Below are 23,063 nucleotides of genomic sequence, written 5' to 3'. Positions count from 1 at the left end.
CAGGTTCCACCTTAAATGGTGCAGCCCCAGAATGTAACTGCTGGACCTTTTAAGGTGGAACGGGTAAAGCCAACTTCACCCTCCTGAATCCTTTGTACCTCTGTGATTGTGATCGATACAAGCATTTGTCAAAGCCACTGTGGCCACTGTTTTAAAACTTTGGGCCATAAGTACTGAAAAACTTAAAATGCATGATTTTGCTGGTGCAAAATGAGTAAAGCCAGGGATGCTCAGTCTTGTTATACTCATCATTGTAGAATCATAGTACAACATTGCCCACGCCTCGAATTGTACCAGCTGTATCACGTTGACAACATTCACAACAAAATACATGTTTGCATTTGAGCTCTATTGTGTGTGATGTCTTAATTAAATTTAGATTAACCTGCAGCAGCACCCTTTCAAGTGATCAAGGTAAAACTGTGAAATTGTGTGACAAACTGAAACAAAACCAAGACAAACTTATAAAATAGCTTCCAAAATAATTCTTTTAATAAAGAGTCTCAACAGCCAAGTCAGCATTCACTTTCATACAAAACACTGTAACCTGGACAAAGCTCTTTAAATGGAGCTTGCCCCTGAATATTGCCTTTTATTGCACATGTTCATTTTTCAGTTTATTTCTGAAAATCGTAACCCTTCAGCAGTAGCAACAAATGTGAGCTTTTTATGCACCAGTAAACAGTGATGAAGTGTCTTTTCTCTCATTCAGAAAACAGGTTCACATTAGTCATTTTCAGAAAAAATTCACCACATACACAAAAAAATACCCTCATCTGCAAAACAAACTTTCTTCAGTATTTCTTCCATTATAAAATAAAAAAGTGGCCATGCCAGGATGAAGATCTAGTGAGTGAGAGAACAAAGTACTGCTTGTGAGGATTTGTATTCACATTGCCAGGTTACAATGAAAAAGAGTCCTGTTCAAAAAAGCTTGTCTCCTCATCATCGGCATTTCACCAAACAGTCTGGATGAGTCACATTTCGTAGCACCGTCAGACTTGTGATTCACACTGATGGTCCTGTTTCATCTGTTTCTGCTGGTGGACTGAGTTGTTCAAGAAGTTCCAAATAGAGGCCAATTCGCTGGATCAGGGGGGCATTCTTTTCTGCTCGCAACAGCCTTGAGTATACCTGCTTATAGAGCTTCACCTGTTCCTCTTCTTTACTGCTACTTTACACAAACACAAACACACAATACACAGAGAAGCAATATGTATTAAGAGATATTAGGGCCTTGTTTTATTTTCCTGAATAAGCTATTAACTTTTCTCTCTATACAGATAAACATCCTGGTTTACTCCATCTACCTGCACTAAAGGGAACTTCATAATTCAATTGTTAGGATGTAAACAAAGTCATTCTGTGTGGTGTGAAATGCTCCGTTACAGAGAATCGTTAAAAGCAGTGGTGACAGGATCTGAACCTCATAAAGTTATTACATGAAATACTTGTTCATGATAAGGTCTTGGTCTAAAAATCCATTTTGAAATCAATTCCGTTCAGTTCAAATAAAATGGTTATATTTTCACTGTAGACATCACAACCCCTGTTTCTTATCACCACCACTGTAAAAAAAAAAAAATCTGAGTAGGTTTTCCCAAAATTAACTATTTTACATCAAACCACTCTGAATGACTGTTTACATCTCATTGATTGAAACTGAGTGGAATTTCTCCTTTCAACAGATGAGTAAAGTACCAAAATGGGTATGAGTAATGAAGTAATTTGTTTGATTTAAAGTGGAGAGCCAAAAACTTAAAAATATTTCAGCAGATTTTGATTATTAAGATGTGAACAAATTCAAACAGAATGGTTTGATGCGAGATATATAATTACAAAGAAACTTTGAGTAAAAGATTACTCACAATGGTGGTGATAGGAACCAGACGTCCGAAGTGTTTAATACCTCCAAAAGTTACCTCATAGAAAGCTATTACATAAACTGTTATGAAGGTGCTGCCTGATGCCGGAGACATTATTTTACGATAGCTTTGAGATAAGGTTTTTGCTTAAAACATATTTTTTTGGTTCTCATCACCACCACTGCAAAGAAAGTCCGAGTCAGTATGTTTTTCTACAGGGCACAATTTCACATCAAAACACAGAAGACTTTATTTACATCTCCATGACTGAATTATGCTGAAATTGGTAAACTTCCCCTTTAAAGAATCTTAAGATTGTTTAATTAAAACCTGAATCTAAACAATAAATCCAACTGAACAAACACAATTTCTCTAGGCTAGCCATCTTTACTTCAAACATTAGCTGATTCCTAATGGCACTTAATGGTCAGCAGTTCAAGTTTATTGATAAAATACCAAAAAAGTAATATAACAAGTAAACAGTTCTTTCTCACCTGGGTTTGCGTTTGCTGGTGGTGCTGAGTTTGACCAGCTGCAACAGCAGGAAGGAGAAACTGGGCTCAAAGACACCAATCAGCTTCATCACTTCCTCTGTGTTCAGCCCAGAGGAAGCGGGGCTATCAAAGGCCTCACTGGATTTATCAGGATTAACTGTGTCTTCTGGTGCTGCTGCCTACAAATATATATATACATAAAAACACAAAAAATATATATATTTAACACTAACACCATTAATTATCTTTCTTAAAGGACATAGTGAGGCCTCTTTGTGAATGTGTATACCTCTTTCTGCTGTTGCTCCTGAAGCTCTTTGTGGATTAGTCTGAAAGCACTCCGTGTCTCCCTCATGATCTCCAGAGCACCTGTCAGAGTTTTCAGTTTCACCGCACTACTACTCTGTCCTGTAAGAAACAAAATATATAACAATGTTTAAATGTATTATAAGCTAACCTTATAGCAGAAAAAAAACATCTCAAGTGCTATACATATGAGGGCAATTTCCTTTTAACGGCACTACAAATGCAGATAGAAAGACACATGGACGTGGATAGGTAGGTCACACACATAAAGGACACCGACAATGAAGTTATGGCTACATGATGTTGGTGTGGGAGAGCAGTGAGACTGACCTGCCATGGTGAACTCTGCAAAGGCCACTCTCTCTAGCAGTGTGCGGAGCAGCTCACAGGGTGCATCACTCAGATTGAGGAACAGACGCACTGCTTTCGAGTAATGGAGCTCTGCTAGAGACCTGTGCTGCTTCCGTAAACTCTCATCACCAACCTGTCACAGACACAGAGTGGGGAAAAAAAAACGTATGAGACTAAGTATGGACACATGAATGAGCCTGACTGTTGATGTGTAGGTGAAGGAGTTGATGTGGCTACCTGGTTACGGTAGCAGCTGTGATACATAGAGGCCAGTCTATGGTGGATGGTCGCTGCTCTGTACTGGTAGAGTGGCTGACGAGCTGACTCTGTCTGGAGGTCACAATATCTTAGAGACTTCATCATAGCCTCTGTCACTTCCCTCTCAATCTGAAACAATTAAAGCAGCACCATAAATAAACCTTTCAGGTGCTGTAATAGCACATGTAGTATGCAATAAGGTGAAACTGTGTGTGTGTGTGCGCGCGCACGCATTACCTGCTCTTGGGCTTTGCGGGACAGTGGAGCATAGTCTTGCAGTAGTGTAGCCAGAGTGAAGTATGTGGTGGAGAGCTCCCAGTTAACAGAGTCCCACACTGCTGCATGGCTTTCTCTGCTGCCAAGACACTTCATGGCCCTCTGATAGTAATCTACAGCCTACAAACAGAGATGGAGACAGCTGTAGTAAACTTTACTCAAAAACAGACCACAACACAGGAGAGGTTTCATAAAGTACTTTCTTTTTCAATGAAAGCCAACCTATTTTTACTCCAGAAAAAAAAGCATTTTCCCACTCTCAAAACCAAATGTCCTGGTTTCTCTACAAGCCTGCCCCCACCCCCAATCACATATTTCTACCAAATTGTCTTGCACAGTGTAATCTAAAAATGCACAGATCACAATTATCCAATAAAAAAAATCAAATCAAGCTGATCTCAGATTGTTTCTGGGGCAATACATTCCAGAAATGTGGTCATCCAGACAACATTTCAGAGGCGTTTAAACAAGAGCCATTCAGTAACTGTTGAGATTAGATTTGGCCACATCATTTGTTCAGGAGAGAAAATAGGGGGTTCTTCCTCCACATTACCCTACTAGGGTGCATAATTTCTTCCAATAACAATAGTAGAGAATTCACTTTTTCTGTGTATGTGAAGTGTTATTTTCCTTCTTTGGGCTACAGTGTGTGTACCTTGTTGTAGTAAAGAGCCTCTTCAGGTGAAAACTCTCCTCGGCTCTCCTCCGTGGTCATGGCGCAGTGGGCCTGGGCACAGATGCGCATCAATCTGCCGATGTTACACAGCAGCAGGGCTTTATTTACAGAGTCAGAGATGGCCTCAAAGTTCTGCATACCCTTCTCAAAATACGAGAAACTTTTCTTCCACAGCTCCTGCTCTGCTGCACTCACAGTCCTCCGCACTACATGACAGAAGGGAGGAGGGAGAGAAAAAATATTGCAACACATTTATTCTCAGCAGGTCTGTGGATACAACCTTTTCAAATAAGATCCTGAATAACTCCTGAGAAAACACAGATAAACACTCACCCCCTTCTTTCTCTGTCTGCAGAGCCGCAGCTTGGTTCATGTAGAACACGCCCATCTCATTGCGGATGTTGCCGAGCCGCTTCAGAACCTGAGCCAGTTGCTCTTGGCCCAGGTCCTTCAAAGCCTCAGAGTTTAAAAGGTCATGGGCAGCTTCATAACACTTACTGCTGACAAACAGCTGGTACTCTGGGTCAGTGGCCAGGTCAGTGGCCATGTTAAAGGCTGAGAAAACACAGGGATCATTGGTAGGGTAAACACCAAGTCAGTCACCATACATCATAAGAATTCATGGAAATAATTACAAATACATTAAAAAGTAACAAGAATGTATTTTTTCAAGAAGTTAATTTAGTTAGTTGATATCTTATGAGCTAGTTTGAAGAACCAAAGTTTGTTTCTAGATGTCTCCCTGCTGTCCTCAGCCATGGATTTGTTAAATTCTATCACCAGCACACTTAATTTAACACCAAGAAGTATTGCTTTGACAAAACAAGTATTGGATGATAACTACAAATAATACTGGGCTGCCACGAGGATAAGCAGAAATGGTTAAACAAACACATTTGCATATATAAAGTCAGAATTTATTGCATTATTATTACTTTTATTTGTTGTCATATATGTGTTTCTGAAGAAATAAATGCTTAATGACCATGTAAACAGCCTTTTAAATATATTTCTCTAATTTAATTTGCTTAAAACAGAGCACTATATGTATACATAAGTTGTGAGATTACATGTATAGTATGTTTCCAGCATATGTCCTCCATACACATGATGCATAATTAAAAGGTTTCTCTGATGGATAGAAAATGTGATTAATGAAATCCAGAAAGTGTGTGAAAAGTGAGCTGTAACCTTGGCAGGAGCTCTCACGGTGCAGGCAGTGAAGAATCTCCTGGTCCTCTTTGGTCTGGTAGTTGTACTCTTCCAGATAGGCAGCTCTGTTTGAGGCATTCTGGGCTAGCATCAGTTGCACATCCCCACACAGAGACAGACACTGACTGTGAAACAGCAAAACACGCGGGTACAGCCCACTGCTTATAGCACAATATGCATCTAGACACGGTGGGGAGGTAGGGAGGAAGAAGGAAAGAGTGCAAAGAGAGAGAGAGAGAGAGTTAAAATAAATGTTAAAATATTCATGATTCATGGTTTGAGTGGCCAATCTCATGTCAATATCCTCTCACCATGGCACTGTAGGGCCAGTTTGATGTAGCGCAGTGCACGACCATACTTCAGCAGGTTGGTGGCGGCTTCAGCCAGCATGTAATAGGCTTTCGAGGCCTTCAGGAAGAGCTGCAGTTTCATTTGGTGCTGCCAGGAGCCAGGCAGCATGCCTGAACGCATGGGTAACTTGAGCCCCTCACCACATGGAGCAGCTATGCAAAAGCACAGGAGAAAAAATAATTTAGTATATTGTAGAAAACTATGGAAAAAAGGAGAGAGAGCGCAACACATACAAGAAATGGACACAGGGAAGCAAAAGAACAACAAGAAAGTGAAATGCAGAGCAGTGTTTTCGAACTTGCTGCTTTGGTCACTCCCAAGTCCATATTTTGGTGTACAAGGTATTTGGTACAGCTGTGCTGGAAACTTGGGTAGAGCTAAAATATAGACTGTCTGGGAGTCACAGAGAATTGTGTTGCTTTCTAGTTAAAATTCCATTCTTGTGAGGCTACAAGTCTAGGAGCTTGACAGACCTCTATCCAGCAGCAGAGCAATCTCTTTCTCCACGGCCCTGGCCCCACTCTCTTCATATTTCAGAGGAATGGGAGTGTTGGGGTCAGCCGCTGGCAGGTCACTCTCCTTCTTTATGCTGCTATCTACTGCTTTCAGCCCCTGTTGCACATATAGCAAAAGTCTGTTCACTGCTGAAAATCTGTGCTCTGTGCACAAATAAAAAAGAAAGACAATGCCCATGTGTGTGTTATCCATGTACCCTTACCTTTAGGACATAGCTAAGGACCAGTCTACATTTCTCTTCTTTGTCTTGGGACACAGGAAATGAACAGTTGGGCTAGCGGAAGACATATACTCAGATTAACATGAAGAGAATGATATGGTCACATGTAAGTCTCTATCTGGAAATGTTAATCCAGTGGTGTCCAGTTTTATCTACAAAGGGCTGGTGTGGCTTCAGGTTTTCATTCAAATCAAGCAGAATCACACCTGATTACACTTGGTTAATCAATTGGTTTGATCAAGTGTGTTTCTGTTTTGCCTGAATAAAAACATGCAGCAACACCAGCCATTTGTGGGTAAGACTGGACACTCAATCTATCAATCAGTTAATAGGGAGTTCCAGCAGTTTTTCCAAAATGTCTAATGAAACTTAATATGTAAGTCATTCAGAGTGGTTTGATGTGAGATGCTTTGTTCTAGAGAAACGTTGTGAGTCAGAATCACTCACAGTCATCGTGGAAGGAACTAGATGCCAGAGATTATTGGCTCTAAAAGCTCACTCACAGAAATTTATTACATAAAATAGTTATAAATGCACTACCTGATGCTGAAACGTTGTTTAATGATTCATTCAATGTGGAGAAGTACGTGTAGGGTGTTGTAAGATAAAATAGTCCCAGAAGAAAACGTTTTATGAAGTTTTCAAAAAAACTCAATTAAAAACTCAGAAAACACGTGTTGGTTAACTGGTCATTTTGGATAGTACATAAAATAGCTACATTTGTGATGTAGACATTGCGCCCCCTGGCTCCTATCACAACCACTGTAAGAAAAGTATTCTGTAGGTATCTGTACAATTAACTATTTCACGTCAAACCACTCTGACTTTGTTTAGATCTCAACAATAAAATTAAGCAGAATTTTAAAAGAATCAGTGGAATTCTCCTTCATTTCACCATCTATTTGTACAGATGACAAAATAACCCAATGACTCAAACCAGTGGGTCCAACCCTGAACCTGGAGTACCCCTGCCTTGCACGTTGTTTTTCTGTCAAAATACACACTGAAAATGACACACTGAGAACTGGCTTGTTAATAAGCAGATTAGCTGAATCAAGGCGCAGGGCAAACACTAAAATGCGCAGGGCAAAGGGTTCTCCAGGACCAAGGTTGGGAACCACTGGTTTAAACTAGTGTTCTGTTTTTTTTTCCCCAACTCCAGTCTTGGGGCCCCACTGCCCTGAACAGTTTCAGATTTTCACTGTTCTAGCACACCTGTAGGGCAGGAGATCCTCAGGACTGGAGCTGAAAATCTCTGGTCTACACTATAGCTTCTCTTAAGAAATGAAAAGGGATTGTCCTGGAAAGAATGAGAGTAAACATACTCTAATTTTGTGGGTGGACTTGTACTTTTCAGGAACAGACAGCTCCCCTACAGACTTAATGACGGCCACAGCTTTACAGTCTTGCAGAGGTTCAGATGTTGTGTAGGAACAGCTCTCGTCTTCCTCTTCATCATCCTCTTCATCCTCACTGTAGCTGTCTTCTGAGCCTCCATTCCGCAGAGACTCTCCATTGCCTTCTTCCTCCTCGCTTGAGTCATCCAGGTGGAATAGCTCTGACAGCATGTAGTGAGCTGAGGCAATGATCTAAACAAATAATGAGAAGGAGAAAACAATAGGTCACTGCCAAATTGAAGATAAGCAGAACTGGGGGGAAAACAGCTATAATGGAGGTATAGTGAGGAGGAAAAAGTGTACCTGAGGGTGTTTCTCTTCATCCAGCAGTTTAATACAGTTGAGCAGCAGAGTCCTGATGGTCCCATAGTGTTTCCTATTCTGAGCCTTTTTCAGCATCATATTGCTGGCCACCCTTCAGAATACAGCAAATCTGTTAACATCACTTACAGTGAAAACAACTGCTTGCAGATAGAGCAAAGCACTACAGAGTGCATTATGTGAAATTATGTTCTAGCTGTGGTACATACTTATAAAGCAGCACAGCTACAGGCAGAGTAAAAGGATTCTGACATTTCTCTTCAGGTGCCTCCTCACACAAAGTAGTCAAGTCATACAGCTTAACAATGTCACTTCCGCTGGCTAGAAGAGAACAGAAGTGAGATCACTAGTACTTTAAAGACAATGACAAACACTGTAAAGCTTTCAGATGTTTAATAAATCTATAGAACATGTTTAATAAATCTGTAGTTTTTTCATTTCTATTTGAAACTTATGCCACTTGGGTCATAAACCAAAGATATCATCACTATTAACACTAACCCTTAAAAAGCCAATAGGTGTGTCCCTCTTTGGTACAGTTGGACTTGAGAAAAGAAAGTATATTTTGGGCAATGTCCTTCACAACTCGAGTGGAAAACGTAGAATTCTCCAAATCTGGGATGTCCTCAGTCTTTATCATCTCATACTTCTGTTACCAACAAAAGAAACATGATGATGCAGTTTTTAGGCATGTTTGCACTTGTATTAACCTGTAAGAAAAAAAAAATACTGAACCGAGCAAGATTTTACCTGTACTATTCCATTTACATGGAAGCACATGACAAGCTCCGGCACATTGCACATCAAATTGTCCAACCAGTAATCAATACCAGTGAGAATGTTGATTGGTTTGTTGTTATCCCTTTGGAGAAATACAGGAACGAAACCATTAGAAACCTGGCCTAAACTTGTACTTTATTTTTCTTCCTGAAACCCAGTTATGATGTGTGTGTGTTTATCTATTAAACATAGTTTCAACCAATTTTTTCGTTATCATTTTCCAACACTTTTTTTTATCCCTTAGAATTAAACAGGCTGTTTTCCATGATATGGGCCCTTTATTTTTTCAGTTCCAGGTAACATAATGGCAATTTATTACATTCATTTAAACAAAATGTCCAGTATCTTATAATTGCGTAGAAATAGAAAACAAGTCTTTACACAAACTAAAACATCTCATAATAATAATAATAATAATCATCATTATTATTATTTATACAGCACCTTTCATACATTAAAAAAGCAGCTCAAAGTGCCTCACAACACAAAGTAAAAACAACAGAAAAAAAAACAACTAATAGACAGAAATACTATCTATTGTCCATTTTGCAAGATAAAGCAGCATACATCTGACATTAACTCTGACCTGAGCCGCAGGCTGACAGCTGGGTAGCGTCCTCCCCCAAATATGGGCATGTTGGACCCCACTAGCATGTGGATGTCCTCAAATGTCCAGAGGATATTCCGTACAAAGTCATTCTTTAAGCCCTGTACCAATAAGATAGAGGTGTTCATTAAAAGTAACATCAAGTGCAGTGTAATCAAGCTTTTAAACAGTAACACAGCCATTATTCACAGACACATTTGCTCCTTAAATCAAGCATTTCAGACACCGTCACTGTGGGCTACTTAAGAAACACTGTTACCTGGCTGTTCTCTCCCTCATTAAACAGTGTGGGCAGGTTCTGCTCTTTAAGAACAGAGGTGACATGTCCAAGAGCATAAGTGTTCCCCACCCGCTCCTGAAAGACAGAAAAGAGTAAAAGAATAAAAACACGCAGCTAACACACATTCTACTTCTCTCTTAAACTCATATAGAGGGAACCACACTAATACACACAAAGGAAACATCGCTCATACCTCCTTGGGAATAGTGGACTGGTCTGCTTCAGTGGTGGAGCTATTGAACGTAGCAGGCCAGGATGGTCCATATTCCGCACTTTCACAACCCTCCGCCTCAGCACAGGCGTCTGAGTCTGAAGGCACAGGCTCGGCAACATCATTTCCATTTATACTGAAACACAGGACAGACTTCTGTTATTCTCTTGATTGTTAGTGGCATTAATTAGGAAAAATAATACTGTTGTATTTAATCCGTTATTACAGATGTTTAAGGTGTTTTAGCTCACCTATAGTAAAGGAACTTGGAGAGGATGGCCTTTTCATACCAGTGTTCTTTACTTTTCTTTTTTCTCTGCCACTTCTGGTCAATGAGCCTCTGGTAAAATTCTTTTAACCACGTCCAGTCTCCAGTCTACACAGTGGAAAGAACGAAGAGAATCTTACAGATTAATTTAATCTGGCGTAGTTGAACAAGTTCATTTAAGTGTAGTATCACTGTTCTGGATGGGGAAGTCATTGGTTACCATAAGAGAGGTAAACTGAGAATCAGCTGAAGCAGGTTCTCAGCTGAAGGGAATATGATCACCTGTGATGACCGCATAAAGAGTTCTTGAATGTCGAGTTCATCTAGCAGCAAAGTCCTGCCCACCCGATGCACTGCCATGCTCACATGAGACTTACTGTACGGGATCTTCAGCAGCTTTTTTATGTTCTGTAAGAGAGAGAATCACATACTGCAAGTGATTATTTGCCCAGCATACATAAGAAAACAAAAGATCTTTTAGATGAGCATAACAGTAAAACTCACCTCTGAATCAGATACCACATCAACATCATTCCCGATGGAGTCGATGAAGTCATAGGCCATGCCAAAGCTTGAAAACAAACAAACAAACTTAAGAAAAAGCACTCCATGATTTAGTGTTTGAAAACCCATAGCCAGCTCCCAAAAATGTTTCTCTTTCTTATCATATACATCTTTTCTAATGCTTCTAAAGCTTGCCATAGCATCTTTGTGTTAATGCAATAACAATGAACACATACACAGGACCTTTTTTGTCTTGATAGATGAGTCACTGAAAAAACAGGTGGAGAGAGAATCTGCTTTCAAAACGTTAATGAGACGCTGCAACATGTCATACCTGGAGAAGGGCTTGCTTTTGCTGCTGGAGCCAAGCATGGTGGTCCCAGCAGAGCCGAGCTGGGCGTTCTCTCGCAGCCAGTTGGCTGGGGGCAACTTAAGATCTGTCTTCTCCTGAAGCAGCGCATAGGTAGCCGGAGGCGGTGCCGCAGAGTACTTCACCACAGCACGACTCTTGACCTCGTTGTTGCCAAGGCATACGACTGCCCCCTGAACAACAAACGGCCAGCAAAGCTGATAAACTAAAACTAGAACAACAATGTATTGACTGTAACTACTAATTAAAACAAACTGACACCTAACAGGAGGCTGCTTTAGGCCTTTCACTGGTCTGTCAGAATCTGACTGTATTGCCAGTTTAGGTGAACTTGTAGATGTGTATATTAGCCTACATCCAAACTCAAGAACATTCTCGTTTTAATTACTCTCGCTTCACTTAAGCACTGAATAACTTAAAGAACCGCACTGTAGATCTAACATAACATGATGGACCTCAGAACTCAAGAGATGTGACCAAAGGTAAAGCAGTACAGCATAAAGCTTTTACTTTAGTACATGTAACTGAGTAAAAACAACTGGTTACTATTCACTTCAAAGTAAACTACAGACCTGAGACGTCAGTGTAAAGCTTAATAACACAGAGATCTCACTTTATATATGTTAAAGTGAAAACATTACACAAGCAGACTCCACTTGAACATCTAGTCTGACAGCTACAGGCCAAGGAGGCAGAAGTCAGCTTCTTTTTATTCGCCAGTTTCTTGTTCGAATTTTCCCGTTTCACCTTAAATGGGCCAAAATGTAACTGCTGAACCAAGGTGAACGGAAAATTTTGAACAGGTAGCAGGCGAATAGGAAGCCAAGTTCAACCTCGTTACAGTCCAGCCTGCCTCAGGTAACGTGACCACTTCTACAGCTAATCACAACTTATTAAGTTTCATGAACGCTGGTTAACGTTACTTGTTTCGTGTCTTCACTGGCAGCGCTGTCAGGATCCAGTTCTTCATGCGTGTGGTCTGTAGATACAGACGAGACCTTTCCGTGGTCTGGAGAGCTCATTTTCAGCAGTGCTGCAACAGCTTCAGGCAGGCAACTCTCCGAGCCATCCAGAAACTCCGATGAAGTAGCTAAGACGCTCTGGCAAGCGAAGCTACAGAAATATTCGTAAGATAAGATCCACTTAACGTCCAATCTGTCTGGCTAAACAGGTAAACAAGTGTCACCCACTTACTGTTTCTGCTGTTGCTGTGTGGCTGAGGAAGCATTAAGTCGCTAACTTAACCTACCCATCTTTGGTAGCTAAGTTACCTAGCACGCTAAGCTACAGACTGCATTTTTTCAAAACTGTCAGTTTCGTGAAACGGAAAACTAAACGTAAACAGCTGAATTAGTTTAGCCCCGTGCACACTTTCAGAAGTCGTATCGCTTCTTTTTAGAAAACCTGTCTCTCGCTGTGATAGAGCAGCTTATCAAACTCACATTTAACCAGCACAGGCGCTGAACTTACGTTACCCGGAAATACATATGACGTCGGAAAAAAGTTCTAGAAAAAAAAAAACATTTCTAGAAAATTATGCCAAACACAGGAAAAAAATGCTTGCCTTTTTTTATTTCATGCATTTCCTGTTTTTATCGTCCACTTTTTCGTAATCAATGCTGAACTGTTCAACATTTTTGAATAGTATTTACTTTGGTTAATCTTTTTTTTTAACAGTGAACCTTTAGTTATTTACATTCTAATTAAGTGTTCGTAAGAAAAGTCAAACAGTCTAATCGAACATGATTTACTACATAACCAAGCACAAAGGTGCACTTTGCATGTAAATATTTTCTATTCTATTCTCAAATAGTTAAAGGCTTGTATTCTGTTGTCATGGATACAAAGTGCCCTGCAGAGGGCAGACGTTTCATCAAAGAGATTTTTTAAAGTATTTGTCTACTCCGCACTTCATATTAATCATATTCTTTAATCTTATGAATTCTGTTTTAAGCAGGCAACATGACTAAAGGAGGCAAAAGATATGTTAATATGGAGAAAGATGGCATCTGGGTGAGGAATATTTGCTATTCTTTGTGCTGCACATTATATATTATTATAACAAACGTGAACTTAAGATGTAGACATTTTTAAGAGATGCAATGATAAAAACACAAGTCCTGTGAAAGATAAAAGGTCTTTATTCATTTATTTATTTACTGCAATTATTTTGATTATGATTATCTTTGTTTTAAGTTTGCCCATGTTGATATGGAACAGTCTGAGAAAACACGAGAAGCATGTACGAGCACAGGATTCATGCTGGCCCAAGGGGTGCACCAGCCCATGCCACTAAGAGAGAGATATCCCAAAATGAATCTTGAAAAGGTTAATAACTTTGTGACAGTTCCTTTCTTATTCAGCAGGAGTTTCCAGACAGCTGCTGTGCCACAGTGAATACATACAAAAATCTTAGACCATCTGAGAAAATGATATGTAAAGCTGTTTGTCTGGGCAGTAAGTGTTTATTTGTTAAAAATTAGAAAACATCCAGATACACATTAATACAGTACCCTAGTGTATTAACTTGGCCTTTTCCTTGAGGAAGTACAGTATTTACAGTTAACACTCAGTATCATTATATTAATAGGTTTTTTAGAAAACAGGAAATTCTTGCTACTGTATTTATGTTTACTCTTGAATGTAATGTATATTGGTTTTATAGGCAAAAATGCACTTACTGCTGAGATAAACAGCTTTAAACACTTTTCATTGCTGCCTAATGCTTTTGCACAGTATGTATGTGCAATAATTGTTAGCAGTTCTGTTAAGTGAGATGTGAATGGAAGGAATTTTTCTGGTGTTAATGAACATAGGCATTATGTAATGTTTATGATAATTAGGCTGTTCACGTCTTAAATGCAATGTTTTAATGAAATTTATTTTTCTCCTTTTTTATTTATTCCTTTTTTAGAAAGCAGCAGGAAGAAACTATCCATTTTCAGAACATGATAACCGAGCTACACTGCAGAATAAGATTGATACATATGATCATGTAAGGCTTTTGACATAGAGACTGTTGTAGAGGAATATATGTGTATTAAAAACAATGGATTAATTAACAATAATGCCTGATTGGCAAACTGGATTGGCTTTCACTTGACTGAAATATCTGTTTGTCATTATGTATGAGTATTATTATTATTATTATTATTATTATTATTATTGTATTTATTTATTTATTTTTTTGTATGTGTGTATAGGGTTTGGGTCGTAGGAAGTGTCTGGATGACCGCAGCCAGCACAACTCTCATTTCTGCCTCTGTCATGATGGCAACATGAGTGCAGTAGGGCTGGAGAGGGAGAATCATTCTGCCTATCAGACAGACTTTGTGCCCAGACAGGGCACGGGGAGTAGAGAGAACACAAACATGAGGCGCTTTCCGAGAAGCCATCTGGAAAGGTCCCGTCAGGCTGCAATGGTCCAGGCTGGGGAATGCTACATATGGTTTGGAAGGCATGATTTGGACCACCATGTGCCTCTTAATGTATTAGCAGCTTCTAACCATTCTTCGTCCTCTTAACTGATGTAATCCTGTCCCAGAAGAATACATTAAAGCAAGAATGAGCATAAATATGACACTGTTTTCCTTGCAACTGCTTTGTGCTTCCCAATTCTGATAAAAAAATATATAAACATAAAAAATATATATAAACAGCACTGGTATAGGACTGTGATGACCCTGGCACAGCCTACATGCTAGCACCACATGGCATTCTGCTCCTGGAGTACCCCATCCTACAGTTATTTGTCTTTTCTCTGCTATAAAGCACACACTCAGCAAGGACTTGTTATTTAGCTGATTAGTTGGGTCAGGTGTACTATACAAGAAAAAAACAAACAAAAAAAAAATGCAGAGCAGGAGAGCTCCAGTACTAGATTTGGAAACCACTGCCCCAAGCGGAACCAGAGAGTTATTACAGCTGGCATATCACAACAGGCACCCGGTCCAGTACAGACCTAATAGTTTCACAAGCCAGACTTCTGCCTATTGGCAGAGATTCTGGTACTTGTCACTGTAATGTGTGGCCAAGAACCACCTACCTTGTCAGAAAGATGCTGTTTGACTGACATGCCAAACCACCAATCACTGCCCGCTGTTTCAGCATGGAATGTAGAGGGAGGAGATTGGGACTGGGAGCTTGGCATCTCCCAAGAGCCACTTTGCATGGCCATACTCTCTAAGCTTCTCACCTCACTGAGCTGTAGCGGCCGCCACAAAATTAAAGTCAATGTTACACAGTTAAAAATATATAACAAGAAAATAAAGTTCAAATAAAACCAAAACAAATCCAACAGAAACCCATTAAACTTACAAAATCATATCTGGGTTATATTGGCTATGCAGCAGAGACTTTCTGTATATAATTAAAAAACCTGAACTCATTTACTTGACTTGACCGAAATGGAACCCAGTGGCATTTCATGTGGGTTCTAAAAGTGGAAAAAAGCGTTGAGCCTCATTCGTTGTCAGACCTCTGTAGTCTGTCTTTGACAGGCTGCGCTCTTTTATGCTCTGATAACAGACTTCTGAAGATTTTGATATCCACCGTCCCCTCTCCTCCTCTCGGTTGTTGAGGCTCAGCTTGCGGCCACCACGCCACCGCAGAAGTCTAAGTTATTACTCTTTTTCTAGTATTGGAGATCGGCAGTGGCAGTAAGTCACAGTGGAGGATGCTAGCTATCTAGACTGAACCTGGAAGTAACCTGAGGATCTGGCAATGGTAGAACCATTGGCCAGGATACTTAGCAGCGTTCCCTTGTAACAATAGCTTTATTTGCCTTCATTGTCGTTACATTGATAAATTGGTCCCTACCTTAAATGTGCTGGGCTAACTGAAGATTCTAGGCTGATTTCTTTTGCATATTACTAAAAGTAAAATATCCAAAGTTATTATGAAAAGTGAGTCTAGGCTTTTCGAAAATGTTCCTCTGTAATTAAACAATGTTTGCAATCCCAAAGAAATGTGTGTATGTGTGTTTGTGTTACGAGACCGCAGTATGGCGCTTATGAGCTTTGTGGCGGTAAAATGTCCCAATCTGGCAACCCGCGGAAGCACGCCGCTCTCTCTCGCCAGCTTGCTTTTTCATTGGATAGGTTTAAGCTAAGTAAGAAACAACATGGCGGTCATGCCTGAGGAACAGGGCGCGAATAGTTATTTTGTTAGAGAAATCGAGAAAAATGACGGTTCAGTCCTAAAAATGTTCCAGTGCAGCAAAGGCGACGTGGGCTGCGTAGTTTGGGACGCGGCTATCGTCCTCTCAAAATACCTGGAGACGGAGCAGTTCTGTAGTTCGCAGACATGGTCCTCTAAAAAGGTTGTGGAGCTGGGGGCAGGCACTGGAGTGGTAGGCATTATGGCAGCTTCTCTCGGGTGAGTTACAGCTGAAGACGAGTGTAAAAGGAGTGTAAAAGCAATGTAAACCCGCTTTACCCTCAATCCGAACCTTTTAGCTAGCTAGTTGCGGTGTTATCTCATAATATCCAGTAGCTCGGCACAATCTTTGTTGGTTGAGATGTAAACAAAGTCATGCAGAGTGGTTTGGGGTGAAATGCTCCGTTCTAGAGAAATGTGCTGTCAGAATTGTTCACAGCGGTGGTGATGGACTTGAAGGACACTGACGAGTTTAATCCCTCTGAAAGCTCACTCACAGAAGGTTATTACATGAAGTGGTGAAATACATGCTGCCTGATGTCTGACACATTGTTTTATGATAGTTTTGTGACTAAGTTTTGGCTTAAAACGTATTTTAATCCATTTCTGTTAATTCATTCGTGGTGGAGGGGTATATGCAGGATGTTGTAAGGCAAAACAGTCCCCAAAGAAACTTATTTTTTCAGATTTCCCCACCATGTTTACCGTAATCAACATTACATGTAAAACCTCAAAAGACGTGTAAGATCACTGAAGTTTTTGGATCGTAAATAAAATGGTTTTACTTGCGTTGTAGTCATGGTGACCCCTTGTTCCTATCACCACCACTGTAAAGAAATCTGAGTCTTAAGTTTCTCTACAATGGACCATTTCACATCAAAGTGCTCTGAATTACTCTGTTTACAACTCAGCCACTGAATTATCCTGAAATTTTGAGGAAACAGTGGAATTCCCCTGTAATGTCGGTCAGTGGTTTGTGTCATGTTTCTCATGGATTTTCATCTGCACCATCCAAGTGTCTTTTTTTATCATACTTTTATCAAAGCTACAGCCTTCTACTCATAATTCCACTATTACCCCAATGAAGATGGGCTCCCCAGAAACATAGAATCGTAAGTGTACGATTGTCAGTAACAATAAAAAGTGTGCGAAGGCTGTGTGTTTTACATGTTGACTCCTCTAGTACACATGTTCACAGTTTTGTGGTTTTCTTGAACCTAAGCCTTGTCATAAGCTAAATGTTGAATCCACCCTGAGCAGAATCAGGTATATTTAAGCAGGAAATACAAGACAGATGTGCAGTGCAGGTTGGTTACAAAACAGGATGGAAAGAGTAAGGGAACTGCTGAAACATTTTATCCTGCTTTCCATGTTTTCCACCCCCTGATCGTCCCTTCCTGATCTTCCTGATCTGGCTAACTCCAGTGTTTTGGCCCACACAGAGCAAATGTCACAGTAACAGATTTGGAGGATCTGCTGCCTCTTCTTGAACTGAACATCCGGGAAAATCAAAGCCTCATCAGCACAGGCTCAGTTACAGCCAAGGTACTAAAATGGTTTGTACTCTTCTACTAGCGCTTGATTTACATGATTTAAGAATTTCTTTGCTTAGCATGGCTGAAGAAAAGCATCTCCGATACACTGTCATTATGGTTAAGCTGTTATGTGTATTCACATCTAAAATGGTGACCCCGTAGACTTGTTTGTTTACCTGCTGTAGTACTGACATTTAAGCTTTACAAAAAGCTGTTAGCTAATGCAGCAGTACATTACATGCAAGTATCCATAATCATCAACCCTCTGGATTTCTTAAAGGGGTGAAGATGTGACCGACTTCCTCCCACATCCAGATTATATTCTAATGGCGGACTGCATCTATTATGAGCAGGTAAAGCATTGTTTTTTATATAATACTAAGTATGGACATGAAATGCTGCAGTATTTATGTAAGTTATAACCATTGATTGACTCTTAACCCGGCAGTCTGTGCAGCCACTGGTAGAGACTCTGAAGCTCCTGTCTGGACCTGAGACCTGTATCATCTGCTGCTATGAGCAGCGCACTGTTGGAGTGAATCCTGAAGTGGAGAGGAGATTTTTTGAGGTGAGTGCAAATTGCTGATGGGGTACATGTCTGAAAAAAGAAGGTGGAGTATTTAGGAATATGCATGGATAATAAAGACATGCAGAAATGTAGAAAACATTTGGGAGCTGTTAACTAAGAGTGGGTGATATGGTGAAAATATAGCAATGATACTCTCTGTATAATTTTTTCTGCTGTTAGTTAGAAATGGACAAAGTGTACCAGTAAAACTGCATGAAAACAAAGTAGACAGCAATGATTTATTTTTTCCATTCATCACTTCAAAGAGTAAACTGTTTACAAAAAAAAATCAAACAATTGGTAAAAATAAATTCACAAAATAAGATATTGGTGTAATGAGTTGGCATCTAAACATCTACTTCTTACTATGCAATTTATGCAGTGACTGTCCATTGGGAGTTGTTAACAGGCTCTATAATTGGTCTAAATCTGTTTTTTTCATGTTGCATGCAGTGGACCTGTTTTCAAGTTGTACATTTACTCAGAAAAGCGTATTGTGACGTAATAGATAATGATATTTTGCTGTTATACATTTAACATGCCATTCAATCGCTGCTTCTGCATTTTCTTTACTACCCATTTTCTATAGCTACTGCTGCAAGATTTTGAGTCCGAGAAGGTTCCAGCTGAAAGACAAGATCCCGAGTTCAACAGCCCAGACATCCACATCCTCCATCTCCGGCGCAGACCTAGTTGAATGGTTTTGTGTGTGTGTGAGACGCATCAAGTGTATGCAAAAACTGTGTGCCTGTGTGTATTTTGTCAGTGTTAAAGAGGGGTGAGTGGTTTGAGAATCATGAACTAAATGGTTCTGTGTTTTTAACCTATTGATGCTATTTTGAAATAAAGATTTCAATTGTCTTTTTTGACAAATGGCATGCGTTTCAAAAAGCCTAGTTTATACTAAAATAGTAAATGTCATATTTCTACTGCGTTGGTAGTGTGTGCTGACAAGTTGGTTTGATATGAATGATGTTAAAAATAGAGCACTGATATGAGGCTGAGCTATTTCTCCAGGCACTATGGCCTTATGCAATGCTCTTGGTTTCCACAAGTGATTTAGAGACTCTCTTTAGAAACTGACTACATTTAGAAACACTGCAGAGTTTTTCCCTCATCAGAGTATCCATTCCTTTCCTTCATTCAAAGTCATTTGGAAAATACTTGTGAAGAAAAAGTTTCCAATTCTCCTACTATAAAGAGGACCTTTATGCTTGAGGTTTGCATATTCACACATCTGTCCATCAAATGATCTTAATTTTTTTAGGATTTGCAAATATGGCACAGTAAAATGTGTATGTTTATTAAATAAATAATCAAATGGTAGATTGAGATCAGATTACATCACAGAAATCTAGGTAACTAGGTAAAGAGGTTCAGAAATTCCTACAACTGTATATATTTTTCCTGAACACTCACATATTGTGAACCTCCAGTATATGTCCATAGTGTAAAGATTCTTGACATTTTATAAAATCCTTTCATTATTGTATATTTGTTTCATTTTCATCATTGCTAATCTCACTGACGTAATGAATACGGCAGTATAATAGCCATGAATATTCCTTTGTCGTTTCATGAGATCTGTGACAAAAAGTTTTTTATGTCAATAAATCACTGTGTTTTTGTTCTCCATAGTTCTAATTACATCTTGCTTGCACTCAAAACAGAATATCCCACCTCAGTAACACTGAATTTGTGACTGGGTGGAATAATTCTGGCTGCCTGGCTGTTCACTGTTTTTAAGGTTAGAGCTTCTAACATCAGTTAACATCAGATTTCTCTGTGAACATTGAAAAAAAAAAAAAACACTTCTCTGTCTATTTTGCGTGATTGGGTTAGATGAGATTATGCTTTACAGACACTGTCAGAGGTGGAGAAACCAACAAATTAGCAATGCTGAATAAAAGCTAAATTTACCATTTTTTTTGTAAAACTGCTTCTTTCAAGACTTCAGTGATGTCCCTTATTCTTCATGGCACTGAATGTGATGCTAAGTTATTTTTATGGCTCAATTCACTAGTGTGACGGGGTGGAAAGCAAAACGTAAGACAATGGGTAAATTATTACACTTTATTTACAAACATGTTTTAATTTTTAAAATTAATCTAAACTCTTAATGTTAACACAACTTTTATTTAGTACTATCTGAGATGGCGCTACATTTACTGTCTATTTGGACATATAAAATGCCTGCATTTCAATACATAAAAAATATTTGTAAAAATCCTTTTCCATTGCAATAAAAAAGATACATAATGTTAACAATGGACTTTGAATTCAAGTTTTTAAAAACATTTATTTTTTCATTTTTGTCTCTAATGTAAGACTTTGGATATTGTAGACTCTTTTCATTGACTGACCCTCTTACCATGAGGAGAAAAATTACTTACAGAAATAAAATTACAGACACACACACACACACAGCATTTCTCAAGCCAGGTGCAGTGCTTATCTCCAACAGCAGGAGGCAGTGGTTAACCAGAACTAACACGTGGAGCCAACTCAGAAAGTCTCAATATAACAAATGGCCTGCATCAGCTCTGCATTGTGAGTGAGGGAGGAGCTGAACATTTTTTTTCAAGATTCTAGTGCTGAATTGTTATGTTACATGTTATACTCATAAATGATTTTCCTTATTTCTAGACTAAACACTTTCATCCTCAAGTGTCTCTTTAGTTCTCAAGTGACTGTCTGCGCCCACAGTTTGGAACCACAAGCAGTCAGGACGTCAAAAATTTACAGTTCTGTGTTTTGAGGCTTGTGTCTCTTTTCCTGTAGCCTAGTCAACCAGATGGTGGAGAGTGTGCTGTGTTGGTGGCCGGCGGCCGTTGGAAGGGGAATTCTGCTCTGAACGCTGGGGAGATTAGTGCAGAGATTAGGGCTCTTTCACAGGCCCAAAGCATGAAGCATGGCCCACACTCCCAGAGGCTAACACAGGCCCCTCAACGCCTTTCATTAGAGTGGCTGTTTACACAGCAGCACAGCTACATCTGCCACATGCACCAATCTGCAACAAAGCTCCCGGTGGATTTCACTTCCTTCCCATGTATGTTCACAGGTGAGGTCAAACTGTGTGAAACTCATCTATTTATGACTCACTTTTATGTTGAAATCAACAATCCCATCTTGTTTTCCTTTTACACGTATCCACTAGATTTATACTGGATAAACCATGCATGACACATACTGGCATCTGTCAGTAAGCCATCTGCTAAACTTTTTCCACATCATTGCTGTTAGAAGCGCTAAATGTCATACTCTCACAGAAAGCTGACAGGGTCTTGATGTCTTCCATACTTGACTACAATCTGGAAAGTTCCAACCTCAAATGCCCTGTAAAGTTTTCACAGCTTCTTCTAATGAACTTCAACATAAATAAACACATTAAGATGCTTTCTTTTGTCTTTGAACAGTCTGTGAAGCTCTTTGAGCTGCATTATATGTGTGCAGGTTTATTTACTGATCATTCTACCAAATTGGTTCAAAGTCAGAGTTCAAAACATTTTTCAGACATTTATCTGACTTGAACTTTAGACTAAAATACTTTTGTTTCGAGTGACTTTATACCTTAATTATGTTTTATTTTAATTATGTTAATTTTAAACGATTGAATATTCCATTTTATCACTACCAAAACAATCAAAACTTTACCAAATGTTTCGGTAGTGACTGTTTCGATAGTGACAATTTTGAGCTAATTTTGAGCAAAACTGAAAAATGCTAGCCAGCATTTGACTAGCAAACACAACAAGTGCAGGAAATATGTGTTTATGCAGGCGTGTGGCTAAAATAAGTCTCTGCCTATGGATTAAAACCCTTTGTGTTTAAGTAGTGACATGAAAATGTGGGACAGCATTTTATGAATTTTTGGAAAGTTTTTTTTATCTAAAAATTACACTCATAACGTATCTAAGTCTTTCAACTTCATTTTAGAAGAAACATAAGAGACATAAAACATAAAAAAAGTATTATTTTTACAAGTGTAAATGTAAATTAAGGTTTGGGACAACCACCTCCAATAGAAAGTACTATATAAAAGATGGTTTGTATGTATTTAGCTTATTACTTTTCACTTTTAATAACAAATCATAGTTTTGTCATTTTATGTATAATAACAACTTATAAAATGTATATATACTCTAAACAAGAAAACAAAAAGTACTTTCACATATTGTCACTGTCCAATGAAAACCATGTATCTCCATTTTTGTCAAATTTTAGTTTTCTACATCATTTCAACGCACCAGCTGTCCTTTACGTTGTGTTAAAATTTCATGATGAATGGGCCAATAGAAATGCTCTAAAATCACTTGGAATAAATCCTCTTTACATTAACTTACATTGAAAGGCAAGAGTGTTTTTGACTTCTCCTGTAAAGTCACTATTTTGGAGATACTTGTTTTTTCTTTGGACAGTGACGATATATTTAATATTGTTAGTATTTTGGCAACAACAAGAAGTTACTCAAGGAAAAACAGTATACTCTAATCATTTGTTTGTGGGATTTTCATTATGAATATTAATTTTATTATAACTT

The 23,063-nt window shown here is 39.0% G+C and overlaps 3 protein-coding genes across 6 annotated transcripts; 2 read left to right on the top strand and 1 right to left on the bottom strand.

The window, feature by feature from the left end:
* Nucleotides 1-470: 470 nt before the first annotated feature.
* On the bottom strand, nucleotides 471-12,768 carry edrf1 (erythroid differentiation regulatory factor 1). 2 transcript variants are annotated; one of them, XM_036593543.1, is made up of 25 exons: nucleotides 12,187-12,768; nucleotides 11,228-11,436; nucleotides 10,894-10,960; nucleotides 10,672-10,797; nucleotides 10,373-10,497; nucleotides 10,104-10,257; nucleotides 9,890-9,985; nucleotides 9,610-9,731; nucleotides 8,994-9,105; nucleotides 8,745-8,892; nucleotides 8,453-8,564; nucleotides 8,226-8,337; nucleotides 7,851-8,114; nucleotides 6,508-6,579; nucleotides 6,263-6,401; nucleotides 5,750-5,941; nucleotides 5,418-5,618; nucleotides 4,560-4,781; nucleotides 4,206-4,432; nucleotides 3,512-3,670; nucleotides 3,254-3,403; nucleotides 2,996-3,149; nucleotides 2,649-2,767; nucleotides 2,360-2,538; nucleotides 471-1,174 (listed from the first exon to the last, which is right to left on the bottom strand). In XM_036593543.1, exons 1-25 carry the CDS (start codon nucleotides 12,283-12,285, stop codon nucleotides 1,009-1,011), a joined length of 3,726 nt encoding a protein of 1,241 aa, XP_036449436.1. In that variant the 5' UTR covers nucleotides 12,286-12,768; the 3' UTR covers nucleotides 471-1,008. The 2 variants fall into 2 exon arrangements, with proteins under 2 accessions (XP_036449436.1, XP_036449437.1); XM_036593544.1 differs by having other exon boundaries at nucleotides 471-1,171.
* tex36 (testis expressed 36) lies at nucleotides 12,310-14,865 on the top strand. 2 transcript variants are annotated; one of them, XM_036593545.1, is made up of 5 exons: nucleotides 12,310-12,434; nucleotides 13,218-13,276; nucleotides 13,460-13,591; nucleotides 14,178-14,258; nucleotides 14,467-14,865. In XM_036593545.1, exons 2-5 carry the CDS (start codon nucleotides 13,226-13,228, stop codon nucleotides 14,785-14,787), a joined length of 585 nt encoding a protein of 194 aa, XP_036449438.1. In that variant the 5' UTR covers nucleotides 12,310-12,434; nucleotides 13,218-13,225; the 3' UTR covers nucleotides 14,788-14,865. The 2 variants fall into 2 exon arrangements, with proteins under 2 accessions (XP_036449438.1, XP_036449439.1); XM_036593546.1 differs by having other exon boundaries at nucleotides 12,324-12,434; nucleotides 13,221-13,276.
* Nucleotides 14,866-16,363: 1,498 nt separating this feature from the next.
* vcpkmt (valosin containing protein lysine (K) methyltransferase) lies at nucleotides 16,364-20,160 on the top strand. 2 transcript variants are annotated; one of them, XM_036594081.1, is made up of 5 exons: nucleotides 16,364-16,639; nucleotides 17,863-17,976; nucleotides 18,236-18,308; nucleotides 18,413-18,523; nucleotides 19,113-20,160. In XM_036594081.1, the coding sequence occupies exons 1-5, from the start codon at nucleotides 16,386-16,388 to the stop codon at nucleotides 19,218-19,220; spliced, it is 660 nt and encodes a 219-aa protein (XP_036449974.1). In that variant the 5' UTR covers nucleotides 16,364-16,385; the 3' UTR covers nucleotides 19,221-20,160. The 2 variants fall into 2 exon arrangements, with proteins under 2 accessions (XP_036449974.1, XP_036449973.1); XM_036594080.1 differs by having other exon boundaries at nucleotides 18,404-18,523.
* Nucleotides 20,161-23,063: the final 2,903 nt, after the last annotated feature.

Source organism: Colossoma macropomum, unplaced genomic scaffold, assembly GCF_904425465.1.
Source record: "Colossoma macropomum unplaced genomic scaffold, Colossoma_macropomum, whole genome shotgun sequence".
NCBI lineage: Eukaryota > Metazoa > Chordata > Actinopteri > Characiformes > Serrasalmidae > Colossoma > Colossoma macropomum.
Note: the sequence above shows the minus strand (reverse complement) of the source record. Positions and strands in the feature narration are given on the sequence as shown.